Source organism: Anser brachyrhynchus (assembly GCF_964034855.1).
Source record: "Anser brachyrhynchus genome assembly, chromosome: 22".
Classification (NCBI taxonomy): Eukaryota; Metazoa; Chordata; class Aves; order Anseriformes; family Anatidae; genus Anser; species Anser brachyrhynchus.
In genome coordinates this window covers 2648049-2667122 of record NC_137715.1, presented here as the reverse complement: position 1 = coordinate 2667122, position 19074 = coordinate 2648049, and the positions used below count along the sequence as shown (strand labels likewise).

Below are 19074 nucleotides of genomic sequence, written 5' to 3'. Positions count from 1 at the left end.
GTGCGCATAGTTTGGGGTGCACGCACGGTTTGGGGTGCACACGTGGTTTGGGTGCATGAGCGGTTTGGGGTGCGTGGTTTGGGGTGCGCGCGGTTTGGGGTGCACACAGTTTGGGGTGCTTGCTCGGGGTGCAAGCTCTGTGCGCCCCGTGTGTGTTTGGGGGGGGGGGCAGCCCCTCTCCCCTCCTGCCCGCGCTGCTCCCCCCCGACCCCCCGACGGCTGCGGGAGCCCCGGGCCGGGGAGAGGCTCCGGAGCCCCCCGCGGCACCCCCGGCCCGGCCCCGGGGCACCCCCGGCTCCATCCCCCGGGGCCGGGCGCTGCCTCCGGCCCCCTGCCCACCCCCGGCCCCACCCCCGGCTCCACCCCCGGCCCCTGCCCGGGCTCCGGTTCCCGGCTCCGGCTCCGGCGGCGGCGGCTCGGGGGGGTGCCGGCGGCTCGGGGGGGTGGCGGCCCATGGCGGGGCGCTGAGCCCCCAGCACAGCCGGGGCCGCGATGCGCTGGGGGGGCCTCATCCTGCTCTGCTTGCTGCCGGGCCCGCGGGGCGCAGGTAGGGGCCGGGAGCGTGCCCGGCCGGGGGGGAGGACGAGCTCCGGGGGGGGGGGGAACCGGAGGCGGTGCGGGGCTGAGCTCCGTGCCCGCGGTCCCGCGTGGCCGTGGGCTGCGGGGGGGCGCCGCGTCCCGGTGCCGCAGCCCCCTGCCTGCCGCGGGGCTCCACGCGTGTCCGTGTCCCCCCCCCCCGCCCCGTGCCCGTGATGTCCCCGCACCGGCGGCACGGTGGAGGCGTGGGGCTCCCCCCCGTGGGGAAGGGGCTGGCGAGCGCGCCCCCGACCCTCGGAGCCCCCCTGCCCGCCGGGTCCACCCCGCGCCCCCCTGCCTCAGTTTCCCCTCCCGGAGGGGTTGGGGACGGTCCCTGCGCGATGGCTCGGGGGGGGGGGACACTGAGAGCTCGTTTAGGCAGCAGTGAGCCCCCGGCAGCCCCGAACCCCCCCTCAGGGCAGCAGCTCCTGGCCCCACGGGAGGTTTTGGTCCCCCACGGGAGGTTTTGGTCCCCCACGCGTCCCGGCTCTGTCCCTGCCGTGGGTCCCCGCGCCGTGGGCGAGCGCGTGCCGGCGGCGCTGCCCACGCCGTGCGGAGCTGCCAGGAAACCTCGTGAGCCTCCAGAGCTGGTCCCAAGCAGCTTCCTCATCCCCCCCTGCCACGTTCTGGCCTTGGCAGCCCCCCCGGGGCAGGGATGCAGCAGGCAGGGACCTGGGGAAGGGGCTGCCGGGGTGGGCGCCTGGAGCACCCTGGTGCCCCCTCCTCAAGCACTGGTGCGTGCAGGGTGGGAGCCGGGCAGGGGGCAGCTCTGTTGGTGGTTTGCCTCTTTTTGCCCCCCCCTGTCCTTGTCCTCCCCTGCCCGTGGCCCCCCCGTCCCTGTGCCCCGTAGTCACCCCTGACCCAAGGTGCCCTTCCCTGCGTCCCCATCACCGTGCTGCTCGCTGGGGCCACCGGGCTCGTGCCACCAGGCAGAAGCTGCCCTGCTGGGGGGGACAGGGCTGGCACCAGCCTGACCCCACGCTGACCCTTCCTTGTGCCCCCCTCCTCTCCCAGGACGCCCCCCCGGGAGCCCCGCGGCGGGCGAAGGGCGGCTCGGAGCTGGGGAGCCCTCGGCGGGGCCGGAGGGGACCCACATCAGCCAGGACCTGGTGGGGCGCAGCCTGGCCATCGACACGCTGCCGGCCAACGAGACGCGGATCGTGGTGAGTCGGGGACCTGACGCTGCCCCCTGCACCCCCCCGAGGCAGGATCCGGCCCCGCCACTGCCCCGAGCTATTTCCAGGCTGGGCAGGGAGCTGGCGGAGATGCTGGCCCTGATTTAACGCGTGGGGCTGGATCCTGGCAGCACGGGGGGGGGGTAATTACAGCCTGCTGGGGAGGCGGCCGTGCCTGGGGGCTGCTCTGAGCCCTGCCAGGTCCCCGGGGGCACCCAAGGGCCAGCCCTGGGCTGGGCAGCTCGGGGACGCCCCGCTCGCTGCGGTGCCACGTTGCAGCGGGAATGCTGCTGGGGGCTGCAAGGGGCTGTGCAGGGCCGGGGGGGGCTCTCGCACTTTTTTACGGCTGCTGGTGGAATTATGTGGCAGCAGTGTCACCGCTGGGGGGGTGGCACCCAGCTCTCGCCCCTCGGCTGTGCCTAACTCGTGCCCCGCAGTCAGCTCCCTGCTGTTTGGGGGGGGGGGATGCGGGGGTCCCCAGGCTGCGATGGGCTCGGGGCGGGACGCTTTCTGTGGGATGAGGACCCCGCTCTGGTGACTCGTGACTTGTTCTGGGGTTGCTGCTGGCAGCCGACTGTGGATTCAGTGGGATTAGTTCACGGAGGAGGTGGTGCAGGAGAGAAACGGTGGTAAAACAGAACTGAGCCCCTGGTAAAGGGACCCCCGGGGAGCTCTGCGGGGGCCCTGCAAACCCCGGCGGGACTGGGGAGAGAGGGAGAGCAGCGGAGGAGGTGGAAGGTGAGCGAGGAATTGTTCTGAGGGGCTGCGAGGACGAGAGAAGCGATGGGAGAGGGGGGCGCAGGGCGAGGGGGGCGCAGGGAGCGCGGCTGCAGGGCTGGGGGGCCCCGGGCTGGCTCCGCTCCGCTCCAGCTCCCGCCCGGCCTCGCTCATTGACCAGGGCTGGGGATGGAGAGGGGCCAGAAGCCAGGAACATCCCCGATGTGGAAGTGTTTTTAAATCCCAGCCCGAGCAGCCCAACCACAGCACGGCACCGAAGGGCGCCAGGAAGCCGCAGGGAGGGCGCGGCCGCGCTTGTGGGTCCCGGTGAGGGGAAGGCAGCGATTTCCCGGGGCTTGGCGGTGTCGGGGGGCGAGCAGCACCCGCCCCAAGAGCAGGGCCATGTTCCAGGCCAGGGACACTGCTCCGCTGCCAGTCCCTGCCTCTCTCCGTGCCCCAGCTGCTGGAGCCCTTTCGGAGAGCCTCTCGCCCCCAAAACGCTTCGGGTTCGGGGCGCAGGAGCCGTGCGCTCCCGCGGTGCTGCGCTGCCCCTTGTTTGTGTGTCCGAACCTCTCCCAGTCCTGTAAGCAACGCGAGGTGACAGGCTGGGACACCCCAGTGAGTCAGCGATGAGCTCAGGAGCTCGGCAGCCAGCTCCTCCGCGCTCCCATCCTGGCTCCTTCCCCCCCGGTTTATTGGGAACACATTGGGCAGGCGCGGGGGCCGCGGGCGGCGAGGCTCGGTGCGGGGGCGCGGGGGTTTTGGGGCTGGACACCCAGCACCGCTCTGTCCTCACGTCCCAGGGCCCCCAGAACCTTTGCACGGGGCCGTGTGCTGGGATGAGCCGGTACCAGCACAGCTCCTCCGTGCCTCAGTTTCCCATCGGTGCCAAAGGGGCTCCCCGGGCAGCGTCCGTCCCTCTGGGACAGAAACGGGGGCTAAAACATTGGATTGCTGTAAGGGACGAGCTGGGGAAGCTTCCCCTGGAACCAGGACCTACGGGAGGGAGAGGAGGGCAGCAGCTCTCCCTGACTTCTGCTGAAGCAGAGAAATTGCACGTTACGGGGCTTCTCTGATAGCACTTCCACCTTGTTCCTTACAACCCCCAGAGACCCTGCGGCGGTGCGCTGGGAAATAACAAGGCTGTGTAGGGCCGGGCCTTTTCCTTCTTTTTTTTCCCCCTCCAACCCGTTAATTCTTGGGCTGACGTCTCCTTCCCTGCCTGCAGCGCCTTGGTTTGTGAAGCTGGGAGCGGGCTGGGGGGGTGCTGGGGGCGAGGGCTGGGGTCGGAAGGAGCTGAGCAGCACGAGGGCAGCACGCGGGGACGAGCGGCGAGCACGGCAGTGTGCCAGCATCTGGCACGGAGCAAAGTTTTCCCAAGGAAAATGAGGATACAACCCCACCGCCCTGACAAGTGGCGGCTCCCGGCTGTGTCCCCAGGGGGCTGCGGCCCCCCCAGAGCTGTGGGGCAGACAGCAGGAGCCCCGGGGTCCCTCTGGCTGGGCTTGGTGAAGGTGCTCGCCGCCCCTCAGCTGCGTGCACCGAGGTCGGTCATTTCCTCCGGGCCTTGACGTCTTCACCTGTTTGCTTTGCGCCCGGTGGTCGCTTCAGCTCCAACTTCCCGCCAGGTATTTTCTTCTCGGGACGGCCGCATCTGCTCTGCTGAAGGCTCCCGTGAGCCACGGCCCCTCTCCTGCCAGCCAGCCCCTGCTCCTTGCCATGAGCCGAGCTCGTGGCTCCTCTCCGCTCCTTCCGCAGGCGCTCCGCACCCCCCGGTGCCGGCTTCCCGCGGGGAATCGCTGCGCTGCTGTCACCGCTGCGCTGCACCGGGCTCAGGGCTCCGAGCTGTGCCCGGGGGTTTTGTGTCCCCCGGGGAGCAGCCACGCTGACGCCGTCCCCTGTCCCCCCCCCCTGCAGGAGGACAACCACAGCTACTACGTGTCCCGCACCTACGGCCCGGGGGATGCGCGCCTGCGGGGGCTGTGGGTGGACATGGCAGCGGCCAACAGGAGCCACGTGAAGATCCACGGGATCCTCTCCAACACGCACAGGCAGGCCTCGGTGAGCCCCGCGGGACCTGGCGCAGCCTGGGCTGTCCCCGGGGTCCCTTCTCCCAGCAGGGATTTCCCTGGGGGCAGCTCGCCAGGGGGGCGGCAGCAGCTCCTCCACGTCTCCTGGTGGAGACCAAGGCATGGGAAGCGTTTGGTTTTCCCCAGAGCCAGCCCTGGGGGGCGGAAGGGGGCGAGCCATGGGTGCTGGGTGCCTGCTCCCATCCCGCTCCCATCCCTCCACGCACCGGCTCCAAGGCAGGGCAGAGCCGATGCCGATGGGCATGAACCCATCCCGGTGCCTGCACCCCAAGGTTTTCCACCACCTGACTGCCGTTCTCACCCCCCTTTTCCTCCGCAGAGAATCGTCCTCTCCTTTGACTTCCCCTTCTACGGCCACCTCCTGCGGCAGGTGACGATCGCCACGGGAGGTGAGCTGGGGGCGGCTGGCGCGGCGTTCCCATGGGACGGGGGCTGGACACAGCCCCGGTTCGAGCTACGACCTCGCGGCCCGCTTCACCCTCCTCTGCCCCCGCAGGGTTCATCTTCATGGGGGACATCATCCACCGCATGCTCACGGCCACGCAGTACGTGGCGCCCCTCATGGCCAACTTCAACCCCAGCTACTCCCGCAACTCCACCGTCCAGTACCTGGACAACGGTGAGCGCTGGTCCCGCCGCCTCCTCGTGGAACTGGGCGAAACTCAGCTCTCGGACCCCGATAACGGGGCTGGAGCTGGGTGGGGAAGGGGGATGGAGCAGCGGGGGCTGTTTGGTACCTGGGGACGCCCGGTGGGTTTGGGTAGGGGCGGCTGGGGTGTTCAGCAGGGCCTGTGCTCGGGGGATGGGGATGAGGTGTCGGGGAGCTTCGCAGGGACACGACGGTAAACGGGGCTGCAGGGACATGGGGTGAGGAGAGGCAAGAGGGTGACCTGCTCTGGTCTGCCCCCAGGGACGGTGTTTGTGGTGCAGTGGGACAAGGTGTACCTGCAGGGCAAGGAGGACATGGGCAGCTTCACCTTCCAGGCCGCCCTGCACAGCACCGGGAGGATCGTCTTCGGGTACAAGGAGGTGAGAGGCGGGGAGGGCACGGCGGGACCCAGGGGTCCGGCTGGGCTGGCAGGGGGAGCTGCAGGGCCCCGTGGGGATTCCGCGGGTCCGGGAACCATCGGTGCACCGAGCCTGGGCGTTCCCAGAGCCACCGAGGTGCCGGGGGCTCTGCGGAGCAGCCCCAGCCCGGAGCAGGGCCGGGCTCCATCGCGCCCTCTCCCCCCTGCAGATCCCGGTGCCCGTCCTGCAGATCAGCGCCACGCAGCACCCCGTGAAAGCCGGCCTCTCCGACGCCTTCATGATCCTCAACCCATCTCCCGAGGTGCCCGGTGAGTCGCTGCGGGGGGGACGGGGGCAGGCGGCTGTTGGGGTCACTCTCGGGGTGCCGGGGGTCCCCGACACCGCGGCTGCGAGGGGACAGGCATGCAGGGAGCGGGGACACCCTCGTCCTCGGGGACTTGCACAGACAAGGAAAGCAGCGCTGCTCGCAGGCACGGTGGGGACGTGAGGAGGTGCGTGGGGCTGCTTGGGGACCCCTCGTGTCCACGCCCCCCGTGCGTCTCCCATGGGGCGCAGCTCTCCGGGGTCTCTCCCTGCTCGTGGCCCCGGCCCACGGACCCTGCGCGCTCCAGGGACGTGCTGCAGGCAGAAGGGCTTCTGGCTTCTTGAGCAGCGTTCAGAATCGCTGCCAGCAGCCGAGCATCGCTTCCTGGTTTCCAGCCGATGAGGGGCAGAGCGGGTGCAAACGGGAATGGAGATGGGTGGGTGGGGTGGGCTGCGGGGAGCCACTGGGGGCAGGATCGGAGGAGCCGCACCGCTGGGGCTCCGGGGTGTCCTCAGCCTCAGATCACAGTGCTGCAGGTAGGGTTGGGACCTGCACCACCACCAGCAGGACACGGGGACCACGTGCGTGGCCACACGCTCGTTCCACGCGTGACGTGAGCTCCAGGCACAGCGTGAGCAGGACGCAAAGGCAGCTTCAGCCTCTCGGCTCCCCGACCACGCTCCTCCTGGCTCCCCGAGCTGCACCCGTGCGGCTGCTTCTGCTCGTTATTTATGGCGCCTGCCATCTGGCCCTCGTTTGTTACCCGTTCACTACTTGGTGTAAAAGCCTCAGCCCAGAGGGTTGGTGCCCCCTCCCCACCGGGCTGCCCCCCTGCTCCTGCTCCCTGTGCCCGGGGTCTCGCGGACCCCTGCCCGCTCCTCCCGCCTGCGGGGAAATGCAGGGGCTGGATGAGAAAAACCTCGCGAGGTGAAGAAACGAGGCTTGAAGGCAATAGGATTTGGGGGAAGAGCGCCTTGTCCTGCTTGCCTGCTGGTCCCCAGGAGCAGAGCCGAGGAGCCGTGGCTGTGCTGGAGGGGCGCTTCTGCTCAGCCCCCCTGCGGCACGGAGCCAGGGCACCGTCGTGGTGTCACCACGGGCATTAGCAGCAGGTGCGTGGGGGAACCCTGAGCCCGGGAGAGACCCCTCCGGCTCCCAGGAGAGCGGGGAAAGAGAAGGAAGGGGGCAAGGTGCGAGGGAGAGGGGGGAAGTGGAGGCTGCAGAGCACCGAGGAGCTCCGGGGGAGGCTGGCGGGCCCGTGAGTCACCGCCAAGCAATGTGCTGTGCAGCTCCCTGCTTGCTCGGGGCGACGCAGGGCTGGTCCACGTCCACCTCGGCATCTTCTGGTCAGGGAGAGGGGGCCGAGAGCTCCGAGCTCCTCCTTGGGAAGAGGAGATCCGTGCCCCAACCCCAACGCCTCCTGCCCCTGCAGCCTGGCAGCCACCGCTGTCCTGTCCTGCGTCCCATTTGATTTCAGCTGGGAGCCGGCAGAGCCCCCAGTGCCGGGATTCCTGCGTGGGGCAGCGCCGTGGGGCCGTGCCCAGCCTCACGCGCAGCCGCCGCCTTTCAGAGTCCCGCCGCCGGACCATCTACGAGTACCACCGCGTGGAGCTGGACACCAGCAGGATCACCAGCATGTCGGCCGTGGAGTTCACCCCGCTGCCCAGTAAGTCGGGGGGGGGCCTTCAGTTCCTCGTTTTCCCCTCTCAAGGGCAGCCCGTCCTGCTGCAACCATCCCCGAATCTCCATCCCTTGGTGGGCACGGGGCCCATCCTGCGCTGGTCCTGGGCATGTGCCTGCAGTTGTGCTGTTCGCAGGAGCCAGCAGGGCCGGGGGCTGAGCTGCAGACGCACTTCTTGCAAAAAGAAAGAGCAAAAGAGCAAAAGTAGTGCAGGGAGCACGGGTGGCTCCTTCCACCTGCCCGGCTGCTGAAGTTCCTGCTCTTTGCCCCGCACGCTGCAGGCACTTCTGCTGGATGCTGCCTCCCCTCAGGCCTGGCCACGAGGCAGTTTCCACGCCCCCACAGTCAATACTCTGGTGAAATCTGTTGAGCATCCCGCTAACCAGATCCATTTTTAGTGTTCAAAGCCAAGGATCCACGCTCACGAGGGAAAGTCGTCATGCGGTCCGTAAATACAGAGCAGGGAGTAAATCCGTCACGAGGATACCGAGGCTGTGCATCCAAACAGCCCCCCCAGGGTATTTTATGGCAACTTTAACAGCAGGCAGGGCTCCTGCAGAGCAGATCATAAATAAGCATTCTGCAGTTTTATTTTTGTTTCCTTCAGGCTTGCTATTTTGTTCCCCCTGGCAGCCAGGGCAGATGAGAGCAATGTCTTCAGAGGAGCCACGGGGTTAGCAGGCCTGGTCTCAAGGTTTTCTTCGGGGAGGGGGTGTTAATTTTTTGCCTTATCGAGGTCAGAAGGGAGGCAGGGGCAGGCGTCCCCGTGGGAAAGGGGCACTGCTGCCTTTTGGGATGGGAGCTGCTGGCGTTCTGCCTCCATCGCCGGCTCTCCCAAAACGAAGTGCCCTGGGCAGGTGCCGGCGCCTTGCTGGTTCATCTCTCCTCTCTCCTTTGCAGCTTGTCTCCAGCATCAGAGCTGTGAAATGTGCGTGACCTCGGAGCTGACCTTCAACTGCAGCTGGTGCCACGTCCTGCAGAGGTAGCGTGGACGAGTCCCTTCCCACCTCTCCTCTCGCTAACGCTTGTGTAGCTCGGAGAGCAAGTGTCACTCCAGGGCTGAGCTCCTGCGATGCCTCTATTGCTGCTGCTGGCTTTTTTTTCTTTTTTTTTTTTTTTAAAGTGGTTTTCCTTTTTTTCATTAGAGCGCTGCTCTCACTGTCTCACAGCCCGTGATAAAGTGGCGGCCTGATCTCAGGTTGCAAGCAAAGCAATTAGGAGGAGACACTTCCCGGGGCTGGCGTTCCTGGTCCCAGCGCTTTGATGCAGAAGCTGAACAAGTTGGGGCGAGAAGTAAGGCCGAGGCTTTTGTCAGGGAGATTTTTGGATGGGGGAAACCGGCCCTGGCTCGGGCTGGGGCGTGCAAGGAGAGCAGGGGATCACGGACATCGAGGACGGGGACGCTGGTTGTACTGGGAACACTGGCTGTGCTGGGGACGCCGGCGTGCTGCAGTCCCAGCGCTGCAGCCGGCCCGCGCCCTGCTCTCCTTCAGCTCCAGCAGAGAGCGTTTAATGAGGTTTTGCAGACCCGGTTATGTAGAGCTGGCGGCAGGGGAGGGGACCCAGTAACACACATCCTCGGCTCGCCCCGCGCCGCCCCCTCCTCTCCGCAGCCTCCCCGGGCTGCGCTCGCTGGCGATTCCTGCGAGGCACCGGGCAGGGACAGGGCAGCGGGGACAGGGACGGTCCGCAGGCATCGCAGAGGTTACCCCATCAGTCAGCACAGGCTGGAGCATCCCCAGAGCCAGGGGACGATCATTTTTCGGTGACAGTTGCCCCACTGGTAGAGGATGTTGTGCCCTCGCCGCTGAGGGATGCCTGAAAGCAGAGGTGGCTCTGGTCACGAACCCAGGCCCGGGATGCAGCGGCTTGGTCTGGGTCTGGTTTGGGCTGAAACCCCAGCGTTCGAGCACTTTATCACTCTGCTTGTTTCAAACTGACAGCATTCACAAGCCTGATCTTCTCAAATCCAGGCTGCTGTCGCTTGTGTTTGCTCTCATCACCTACAGCGCGGTGACGCCTCGGTGCTTTGCCCCAAATCCGCGCGTGCTGCAGCTGTAACCGCACGTAGGCAGCTCGGTCCCCGAGAGCTTAGGTTACAAATGGAAAGCTCGGATGGCAAGGGCTTACATGTGCTGGAAATTGCAAGCTAGAGCAAGTCCACTCCTATCGTGTTGGCTTTCAACCGGGCTGGTTTTGCAGAGCCAACGCAATCTTTCCAGGGAAGCTGGGAGGGTGGCTTCTAGGGTTTGGACTCGCACCCCGAGTCCAACTCAGTGTTTTAACCCCCCAACATCCTTGCAGCTCTCTTCTGGGTGGTACAGTTTGCATTTTGCTCATGCTGAGCCCCCAGTTGTCACAGGAACTCTGCCACAAAAGCGCTCAGCGACTCAGCGGGACCTGAAGTTCTTTGTGGCTTCTCCTCTTTTCTTGGTTGGTAGTTGGGAAAATTGCTGCTTGTACGAGCTGAGCCCATGTTTCGTGTTTTGGTAGTCCCCAGAGGCTTTCCAAAGGTCAGCGTACTGCTTCAGTTCCTCTGTTTCTGTAGCTGGTGTTTTCCCAGTGTCAGTTATAATTTCTTTAATGTGCTTTTCCTGTGCAGATGTTGTTGAGAAAAAAATAAAATAAAATCATGGAGATCTTGACCTTGCCCTGGCACAGAGTCCAGGGAATGGAAACTCAAACTCAGTCTATATATTTTTCCTATTCCTCTGCTTCTCTGTTTTCCTTGGAGAAGAAGTGCTGACCATTTTCCACCTCTGTAAAGAGGAACATTTGGGCCCTTCCAGCACAGCTGTATTGGAAACCCCGTCCGTGCCTTCGGAGACCAGCGTGTGTGTCATCTTTCCGCTCCTCTGCCGTTTGTCTGTACCTGCAGGCAGTGCCCGTCGGGGTAGCGTTCGGGGTTCCTGGGCAGCTCAGGGGCCGTCAGCACCCTGCACGTTGCTGCCTGCGGGGTCCCTGCCCCGCGTTAACCCCGCTTCTCGCCGCAGGTGTTCCAGCGGGTTCGACCGATACCGCGAGGAGTGGCTGTCCTACGGCTGCGGCCAGCAGGTAAGGCAGGGACCGGCTGCTGCCAGGCGCTGGGAGCGGTGCTGAGCCCCAGGCAGCACCGCGGCCGCGTCCCAGCTCCGGCAACGGGCTCTCGGCTCCACTTGCCCCGTGCTGTTCTGGAACAGATGGGGTATCCCGTTAGAGACGTAGCTGTTCCTGTTACAGCAGGGCATCAGTAGGGACATCTCCTCCCTACCCATTGGGGTATCGGTAGGGACGTCTCCTCCCTGCTCCTCTGGGGCAGCTAAAAGATGGCCCAGCCACACCAGCACCAGTCCTCGCCTTGCTGGTTGGTACTGGGTGCTCAGAGACCCCCCCCCCCCAGGATAACGCCTGGTGCAGCCAGAGTGCTCCGGGATGGTTTTTCTTCGCCTTCTGCAGTGGGACTCTTGCTCACTCTGAAGCATGAAGAAATCAGTCCTTGGGATTTTTTTTATTTTTTTTCTGTCCTTGTTAGCACAACTGCCTCCACGTTGGATGAACTCGTTTCTTTGTCTCAGCGAGATCAGCTCAAACACAACATCTGTTTCTGCTTTGGTGCTTTGTTGTTTTGGTTTGCCTTTTTTTCCCCTGCTGAAAACTCATCCTTGTTCCCTGTTTACCGAGAGGGTTGAGCGAGGGAAAGGGAGGTCAGCGGCCCGACACCCATGTCCTGGGATGCGAGGAGGTCAGACCGTGGGACCTTGCCATTGTCATCCCCTAACTCAGTGGTCCCCAAACTCTTCCTCCTGTTCTCCAGCCCCTTCCCCTCCAGTTCTGGCACCCCGCACCACGTCCCCTTGTCCCATGCCAGTATCCGAAGCCCAACCAGCCCTCGGGCCGGGAAGCCCAGACCTTACTGCTGGCACCCTGGTGCTCGTGCTGGAGGATTTCTAGGGCCACCAGCTGCTCCGTTTCCTTTTCAGTCCGATGAGAAGAGCTGCGAGGATTTGGCAGAGGACGACCACTACTCGGCTCCCCCCAGCAGCTCGCTCTCGCCGCTGGAGGAGGACGTCGCCGCCTCCACCTCCTCGCTCTTCGTTGACGGCCTCACTACGGAAGGTACGGGGCGATGGGGCCAACCCCTGCGGCACGGACACCCCATCCCCAGGGACCTCGGTCCCAGACCTCGTAAAGCCGGGCCATGTCCACCCAAGTCCCCTAAGGAGGTGTCCGTCCGAGCAGGGGGGCAGAGGTGGGTGCTGGTGGCAGTGGGAGAGGGAAGGAGCAGCCCAGGAGGTGAGACCCCGATGGGAAAAGGGACGGGGCATCCCCCGGTGCAGCGTTACAGGTGCATCGCTGCCTTTTTGTGCTTCGTCGAGGTCTGGGGAGGCGACAGACCAAAGCATAAGCCCCTGGTGGTCGGGCTCCCAGCACCATAACGGAGGTTAATGCTGCATGCGGGGGCTCACGTTTCTGATGTGCTTGGTTCTTGCTCAGGGCTGGCAGAGCTGTCAGCCTGGCAGTAGCACAGCAGAGACGTGTGATTGCCCTCTGCTCACGAGCGGTGCTCGTCCCAGCATAGGAAGGCTCCAAATAAAGCCCCGTCCTCCCCCCGGGACACCCCTGTTCTGAAGCTTGATAATCCTATTAACGCAGGGCTCGCTCCTCGGGTACTAGCGGCAGGTATCGCTTCAATTTCGTTGCTTAATAGTCCCTAACGCAAACTGCTAATTAGAATAAATAGAAAGGAACATTAGTAATTGTCCTTCAGCGATGGGAAGGAGCTGGCAGGGGGAACGGAGCGCCTGGCTGACGGAGTTGACTTTGAAAGGAGCAATTAAAGGAAGGGGGAGTGCGACACCACCACGGAGATTATTTCCCAACTCATCGCCAATTCTTGGAAAAAGAACAAGAGGCTTTCTGTGACGTAGTCAAGCATGAAGTTAATTTGTAATCTTGGAAGGAAACAAACAGCCAGCTGCACCAGGCAGCGAACTTTATCTGGAGCAGCGCGGCGAAGGCAGAAGCCAAGTGGAGGCGTGGGTCCTCCCTCGAGGCCAGCCCAGCCGTGTCCCTGCGTGCTGGGGATGCTCGTGGTGGTGCCTTGTGGCCGAGCCCAGCGTGAGCCCGGTGGCAATGGTTCTGGCTCAGGGCTTCGGCTGGACTCTCGAGGGCACAGTGGTGGGGAGCACCAAGACCCAAAGCCTTGTACAAACACATCCTGGTGCTTCCAGAGTGAGATTTAAAAAAAAAAAAAAAAAGGAAAGAAAATAATTGGATTTTGGGCCCCCCATGGAAGGCGTCCACAGAGCAACGTCCCCGTGATTTATTGGGGCTGTACTGGCAGCACAGCACAGCAAATGCTGTTGTCTGAACGTGAAGTCATCCCTGACTATTCTGCCTTGCACACCAAGCATATTTAGGCTACTAAAGACTGTTAAAGACACATAAAGACTGTTTTCCTCAGATGTTTGTGCTCCAGGTGCCACCTTTGTGAAGGAAGATAAACCACGAGGCACGTGCTTACACCATTGTGTTTTTTTCTCTGGGTGCCTTTCCCTTCCATCATACTCTGAGGCTGAAAACTAAGCAAATGTGTAATTGCTGTGTAAACGCTGTGCCAAGAGGTGTGTGCTGGCAGCATCCCTGTTACAGAGGGATAAAAGAGGGTGGGAAGCACGGAGACTATTTCAGAAGGCTCTTAACTTCTTTGCTGTTGCTTTCTTTCAGATGACACAAAGCTCAATCAGTATGCAGGGAGCGAAGGTAAGGCCCCGATTTCCTCTTCAGCTGCTCCCACTCTGCTCCAGGTGGGAACAGGTTATACTGACATCAAATGCAGAGGAGAGCTATGATCAGCCAGCCGGGTGGACAGGCGAAAGTGAGATTGGAAAGATGTAATCAAGATAAGAATCCCATTGTCCTTACCTTAATACCGTTTCAGGCTGTGAAACGCGAAGGTTGGGGCCTAGCTGTTTTGCCCTGATGCTCTTTGCTTCTCCCACTTTCTCAGTCCTGCCAGGCGCACCACGATGATGAGTTTGCTCTTCCCATGCGACTGCCTTTCTTTGCATTTTTTTACATGAACAGAGTCAAACAGTTGTGCCAAAGAGCGCTGTAAAACTCAAATACAGAACGTGTCCTTCAAATACAAAAAACGTGGATTCTTTTTGCAGGTGTGGGAAGCAGCCTCCCGGCCAAGGACGCAGGCGCCCCGGTTCACACCGGTACGATCGTGGGGATCGTCCTGGCCGTGTTGCTCATCGCAGCCATTATCCTCGCTGGGATTTACATCAACAGCCACCCCACCTCGAACGCCGCCCTGTTCTTCATTGAGGTGAGCAGAGAACCTTTCCCCGGCCGGTTTTCTCTTTGCCATCAGCACCAATCCTGCCCTTCCAGAGGCGGGCAGGAGGAGAGGAGAGGAGAGGAGAGAGGAACTTGGATAGCTCTCCCATCCACGTTTCTTTCTGTGGCCCTGCAGTCCCAGCCAATCTCCCAACTTCCAGCTGATGATGCTTTAAACTTAGGCTCCCTCCCTCCCACGCTGTTTTATTTTGCACTCCTTCATACCCTCCCTTTCACACATTGCCTTTTCTCCCCATACAACGTTAGACATTCCCACCTGCCTCCCTCCACAAGCAGTTGTACGTGGGGGCCCTTGGTTGGAGCCGTGACTTAACGGCGATCGCTGCCTCTCGAATTGCCCAGCTGGATTTTGTTGACTAAAATTGTCAGACTTTGCTGATAGATGTCATGCCATCAGCTACCGTGTGAGCGGTGGCGTGAAGGCTCTAAAGGGAAGAATTTAATTCTCGGAAGGATGGGGGGGGGGTCCGACAGTCTCCATCTGCTGCTAAAAGCCAGGCGAGCGCTTGGTGCAGGCTCCCGAGGCAGGCAGCAGTGGGCTGAATCCTGGCGCAGGAGCTGCTGCGGAGGGAGGGAGCAGCACGTGGCCCTCAGCCTCTCACTGCTCGCCGGCTCTGTCCTCGAGCCCTTCTCTTCCCTCCGGTTGTGTCCTCGGAAGGGCCAGGCTCTGCAGGCTCAGTCTCCATGCCCTTTACCAGCTCAGTACCCGAGCACCTGGCAGTGTTTGGTGCATTTTTTTTCCTCGTAGCACCCGGCTGAGACTGGGCAGCGCTGCTGTCCCCGTGCTGCTGGTGGAGGGGAAGCACGGAGGGGATGTGTTTGTGCTCACACAGCCAGCTCTTGGCATCCCCAGCCCCCTTGTTCTGGGGCTGAAGTGAGCTTTTCCTTCAAGTTTCCCCTTCCACCCACTCCCCATCTCAGCCCTACCCGTGGGTCAGCTCAGCGTGACCGCTGCGTCGTAATGCGCTCTTGAAAGCACAAAGCGATTTTTCTTTTGTTAATAAAAAGCTGAGCTTCCACAAAGCCAGCATTATTCCGGGCTGAGCTGCCCCCTTTGCAGCAGGCCCGGCGCGAACGGCCGCCTCGCAGCTCCTGACGGCTCCTTGTTTCCGCCCGCAGCGGCGGCCGCACCGCTGGCCGGCCATGAAGTTCCGCAACCACGGCAGCCACGCCACGTACGCCGAGGTGGAGGCAGCCGGCCACGAGAAGGAGGGCTTCGTGGAGGCAGAGCAGTGCTGAGCGCTGCTTCCCCCCCCCTCCCCGCGCCTCTGACCGCCACGTCCCACGCCTTGGGGGTCCTCTGTTACCGCAAAGTCTTTCCCCTCCTGGAAAAGAAAGAGCAAAGTAGAGGAAAGCGACCGAGTGGAGCATGAAAGGAAGGAGCCAGGGCGATGTGAGGATGGGACCTGCTGGGATTCCTCACAGGACAGCAGAGCCCGAAGCGGTGGCGGGGCGCTGGGCTCTGCCTGCAGCCCGGCTCCGAAGCCCTTCACGTGTCAGTAGAAAAGAGCGCGGCCCAATTTTTAGCTTGGCTCCGGTTTTTGTCTCCTGGTTGGGTTTTCCCCGCCTGTGTGGGGCTGACCTCTCTGCTCCTCCACCAGGACTCTTGATGTGGGCCACATCTCGGCAGAGCCCCCAGTTTTCCCCCGGGGCCGCGTGCTGCCCCCCCGGCTCTGCTGGCACGCGGCGAGGTGAGGCTGGGACGGCGACGGTGGCGGCTGCAGGGCTGTAAGGCTGGCTCGCCAGGGCTCACCTCTGTCCCTTCCCCTCTCCCCCAGCTCCCTCCCTTTCTCCTTTCCCTTCTTTTTTTTTGGGGCAGGCAGCGATTAATTTTGTCTTCAGGGCTGAGAAGCCTCCTGGCTTCATCTTCATCCCGACTCCGCGCCTCCATGGCTTCCATTCCCTGCCCTCCTCTCCCGTCCCAGTAACAGCTGCTTCCCCCTGCTCCGGCAGAAAGGGAAACCCGATGTATTTTAAAAGCAAAACCCCCGCTGAGGATTCACCTTCAGGATGTTCATGAGCCCGTGGCTCTGATGCACTTTCTCGCTTCCAATTAGTTTCCTCAATTACTAACTACAAACTTTACCCTAAAGGACTCAGAGAGCGAAAAAAATATCTTAGATTTCTTCAAGACATATCTTCACAGCACAGCTGCTAACCCAGCAGGAGTGGGGTAGGTTTTAAAGGCAGAGGATGGGGACAGAGCCTGAGCAAAAGCTGTGTGCTCCCATGGGCTACATCCCGAGGTAAACCCTCCTTCATGGGAGCGTCCCATAAATAAAACACAAAGGCCTTACATGCCTTGATACATTGAAAATCTGGAAAATGCCTTGTTAGCATCATAGTATTCAGAGCCTTGAGTCAGTGGATTTTTTTATTTTTATTTCGTATTGTGTCTGTGATAGGCCCTGGTCTGCATTGGTACCGATACTGTGATTCCAGAATCTGACCCTACCTAAGGGCTTCAACACCAGACCTCTCAGGGTTGTTCTGCTCCTTCTGTGCAATCAAATCCCAGACTAAGCTGCAGAAATGCTTATCCCACTTCCACAGCCACCAGCCATAGCAGGATTCGTCCCTAAACTGAGGAAAGGTGGTATGAAAAAGGCAGAGTCCAAAGTCCAGTGTCAGGTAAAGTTTTATTTCCCCCACCAAAAAAAAAGGTGTTGGTTGTATGGGCTTTTCTTTTTTTTTTTTTTCCCCTCCCCTCTTGCTCCTCAGTTATTTATTCTGATATCATCTTTGGTGCATATTTTATCCACTGGCTGGTTCAGCTGTCACTGGTGGTGATTACTGCCAAAGGCATGGTCTGTCTAATTAATGTCTTCCTTCTCATCTGCTGAATTTATATAGCCATTAAAGATAAATATGGATGCTTTGTGGCATTTAGACCCCAGATTATACTTTCTCATGTGTAGCCACTAGGGAGACTTTTGCTGCATCTTATTATGGCATAAAGGCACCAAAATGCTCTAACAGGGTAAGTCAGACCGAGCCGTGCCAAGCTGTTATGACCCAGACAGTCTCTCCTTAGATGTATTTTGAAGATAAACCTTATTCCCAAATAAAGCTTTCAGCTGGAAAGTTGTTTTTTTTTCCCTGTTTCCCTGAGGAACTCAAAGGAACGCTGTCATCTAGTTTTTTGCCCCGGATCTGATCTTTGAAACAGTTATAAGCTGGCAAGGACTTTTTACTGGATCTTAATCTTTTCAAAAAATGGCCTTGATTTTCCTCTTTTTCTTGACATGCATACAGAATAACAGCAAGATTTTTAGGTACTCCTCTTCCTCTACAGCCCCTAGAAATGCTAGGTAACACCCAGCAAGTCTGAAATGCTGCAAATTGAAAAGAAAACAGACTTTAAATAGAGTGCAATTGAGCTGTATAAATCACTGCTGCGTTACTACAGCCAGAATCTTAAAAGAATTCAAAAGAGGATCAGATCCTCAGGTGGAGAAAAACAACATCCAAGTGCCCTAGCACAGAAACGGCTGAGATGCATAAAGTATACCACAGGACAGATGCCAAATTTGTCAGAAAGGCTTTTTTTTTTCCCTTTTTTTTTTTTTTTTTGCCTTTACGCAAAGAAACAAAACAAAGCAGGATCCTCTGTATTCTGTAGTTGTTCAGTAGACGTTTGTTCTAGCTTCTCCTGAGGAGCATGGTTCGGGGTATTGTCAGGTACGGCGTTAGCAGCTCCCATTGATCCCCAGAGGAGGTTAGTGCCCACAGTCATGCCCCAAGCTGAAGGTCTGGATCCCCCAGTCCAGGCTGTGTAACTGGGGAGTGCTCGGCTCCCACTGCCTGCCCTGGAGAAGCAAGGCACTTGTGTCTCACGGAGGAGGGAAAATAATCATCTCTCCTACCTCTCATGAGGTCAGCTGGGAACAACCTCTTCTGCATTTTCTGTGCTCATGTCCTTGTAGTTGAAGAGGCGGTCTATTAAATTCCAGAAAATCCAATTGCAATGTTGCTGAGGCCTAGAAGAAAGAGAAACAAATGTCCTTACATCACCAAGAGCTGCTCTCATGTCAAAGGAAACAGGAGAGCGGCACCAAGCCAAGCACATCCAGATCACCACTCCTCACCTACCTGCGCAGCTCCGACTTCAGGATGCGGGTTAATCTTGCTAGTCTCGAGTGCCGAAGCAGGAACGTGATGGTGACAACTATGATATAAAAAGGTTTTGGTTTTGCTTTTACTCACAGGGCTTCTCCAGCTGTATCCCAAGGCGTTCCTCTGGATTCCAAGGCTCCCAGTACTGGAGCTTCAGAGCGGACTGTAACGTACACGTGTATACAGACCTGTCTGTTTTATAGCTCTGTCGTGGGCTGGGGCTGTCAGCCGTGCTCAGTCCCTCGCTCAGCTGGTTCCAAGGGGTGCCAAACACAAGCACCTGCTACCCCCCTCGCTCGTCTTCCCAAGCACGGTGCCCTCGCAGCCTGTGCAAGGCAACTGCTGTCATCGGGCAGAAAGCGACGTCGTGGGGGGGTCCTCGGCTGCTCAGCAGCTGGGAAAACACAACGGGGGCTTCGGCACAAACCACGGTCTTGCTTCTGCTCCCACTAGAGCTGGGGCCAGACCCCCCATGTTTTTGGCATCAGTGGGAGCAGGACCCAGATCAAAAAACACTCTCCTACTAACTAAAGGCCTACTTTCCACATACTTGAATTTACAGCACAGTTGGACTGTTTGGGGGGACTAAAGGCACTTTAACTGTCTTTTAATGCAATGTATTTACTATGGATAATCTGCATGGAATAGAGTCTTATTATTAAAAATAAATCTTCCTTTTTGGACTGCTTTGTTTTCGAAATAAAACGTGCAAAGGATTACTGGTCATGTTCTGCAAATTTCTAAGCACAGCGGGGATTATTTTCACCTTGTATGCTTTTAACAGCCGCTGTAAGAGCGCAAAGATCTTTTTAAAAGACATCCTTTGCTGGCTCAGTAATAACACATCTTATCAGGAGGTGTTCCCAGGACAGATCTAGGATAAAAACTAATGCAACTGAGGCTTGAAGCAAGACCATAATTTTCTTCTAATTTTATCTGTTTGGCTTATTTAGAATTTTAGCAGGCTTTTCAGTTTGAACAATGAAATTTGTTTTTTCCATTCGGCTTTCTGACAGCAGCTAAGTCTTTGGCTCTCTGCCCGAG

The 19074-nt window shown here is 60.1% G+C and overlaps 1 protein-coding gene across 2 annotated transcripts; it reads left to right on the top strand.

Moving 5' to 3' along the window:
• The first annotated feature begins 359 nt into the window (after nt 1–359).
• On the top strand, nt 360–18744 carry PLXDC1 (plexin domain containing 1). 2 transcript variants are annotated; one of them, XM_080565163.1, is made up of 14 exons: nt 360–547; nt 1591–1739; nt 4386–4529; nt 4878–4947; nt 5055–5177; nt 5469–5587; nt 5796–5895; nt 7459–7554; nt 8470–8551; nt 10563–10623; nt 11529–11664; nt 13276–13311; nt 13722–13882; nt 18123–18744. In XM_080565163.1, the coding sequence occupies exons 1-14, from the start codon at nt 493–495 to the stop codon at nt 18231–18233; spliced, it is 1443 nt and encodes a 480-aa protein (XP_080421289.1). In that variant the 5' UTR covers nt 360–492; the 3' UTR covers nt 18234–18744. The 2 variants fall into 2 exon arrangements, with proteins under 2 accessions (XP_080421289.1, XP_080421288.1); XM_080565162.1 differs by having other exon boundaries at nt 15034–18744.
• Nucleotides 18745–19074: the final 330 nt, after the last annotated feature.

Excerpts from the sequence above, each read along its gene's own strand:
- PLXDC1 (XM_080565162.1), top strand. The coding sequence starts at position 493 with ATGCGCTGGGGGGGCCTCATCCTGCTCTGCTTGCTGCCGGGCCCGCGG. Across the intron at positions 10,624-11,528 it reads CCTACGGCTGCGGCCAGCAG|TCCGATGAGAAGAGCTGCGA; the intron begins GTAAGGCAGGGA and ends TTTCCTTTTCAG. Across the intron at positions 13,312-13,721 it reads TCAGTATGCAGGGAGCGAAG|GTGTGGGAAGCAGCCTCCCG; the intron begins GTAAGGCCCCGA and ends TTCTTTTTGCAG.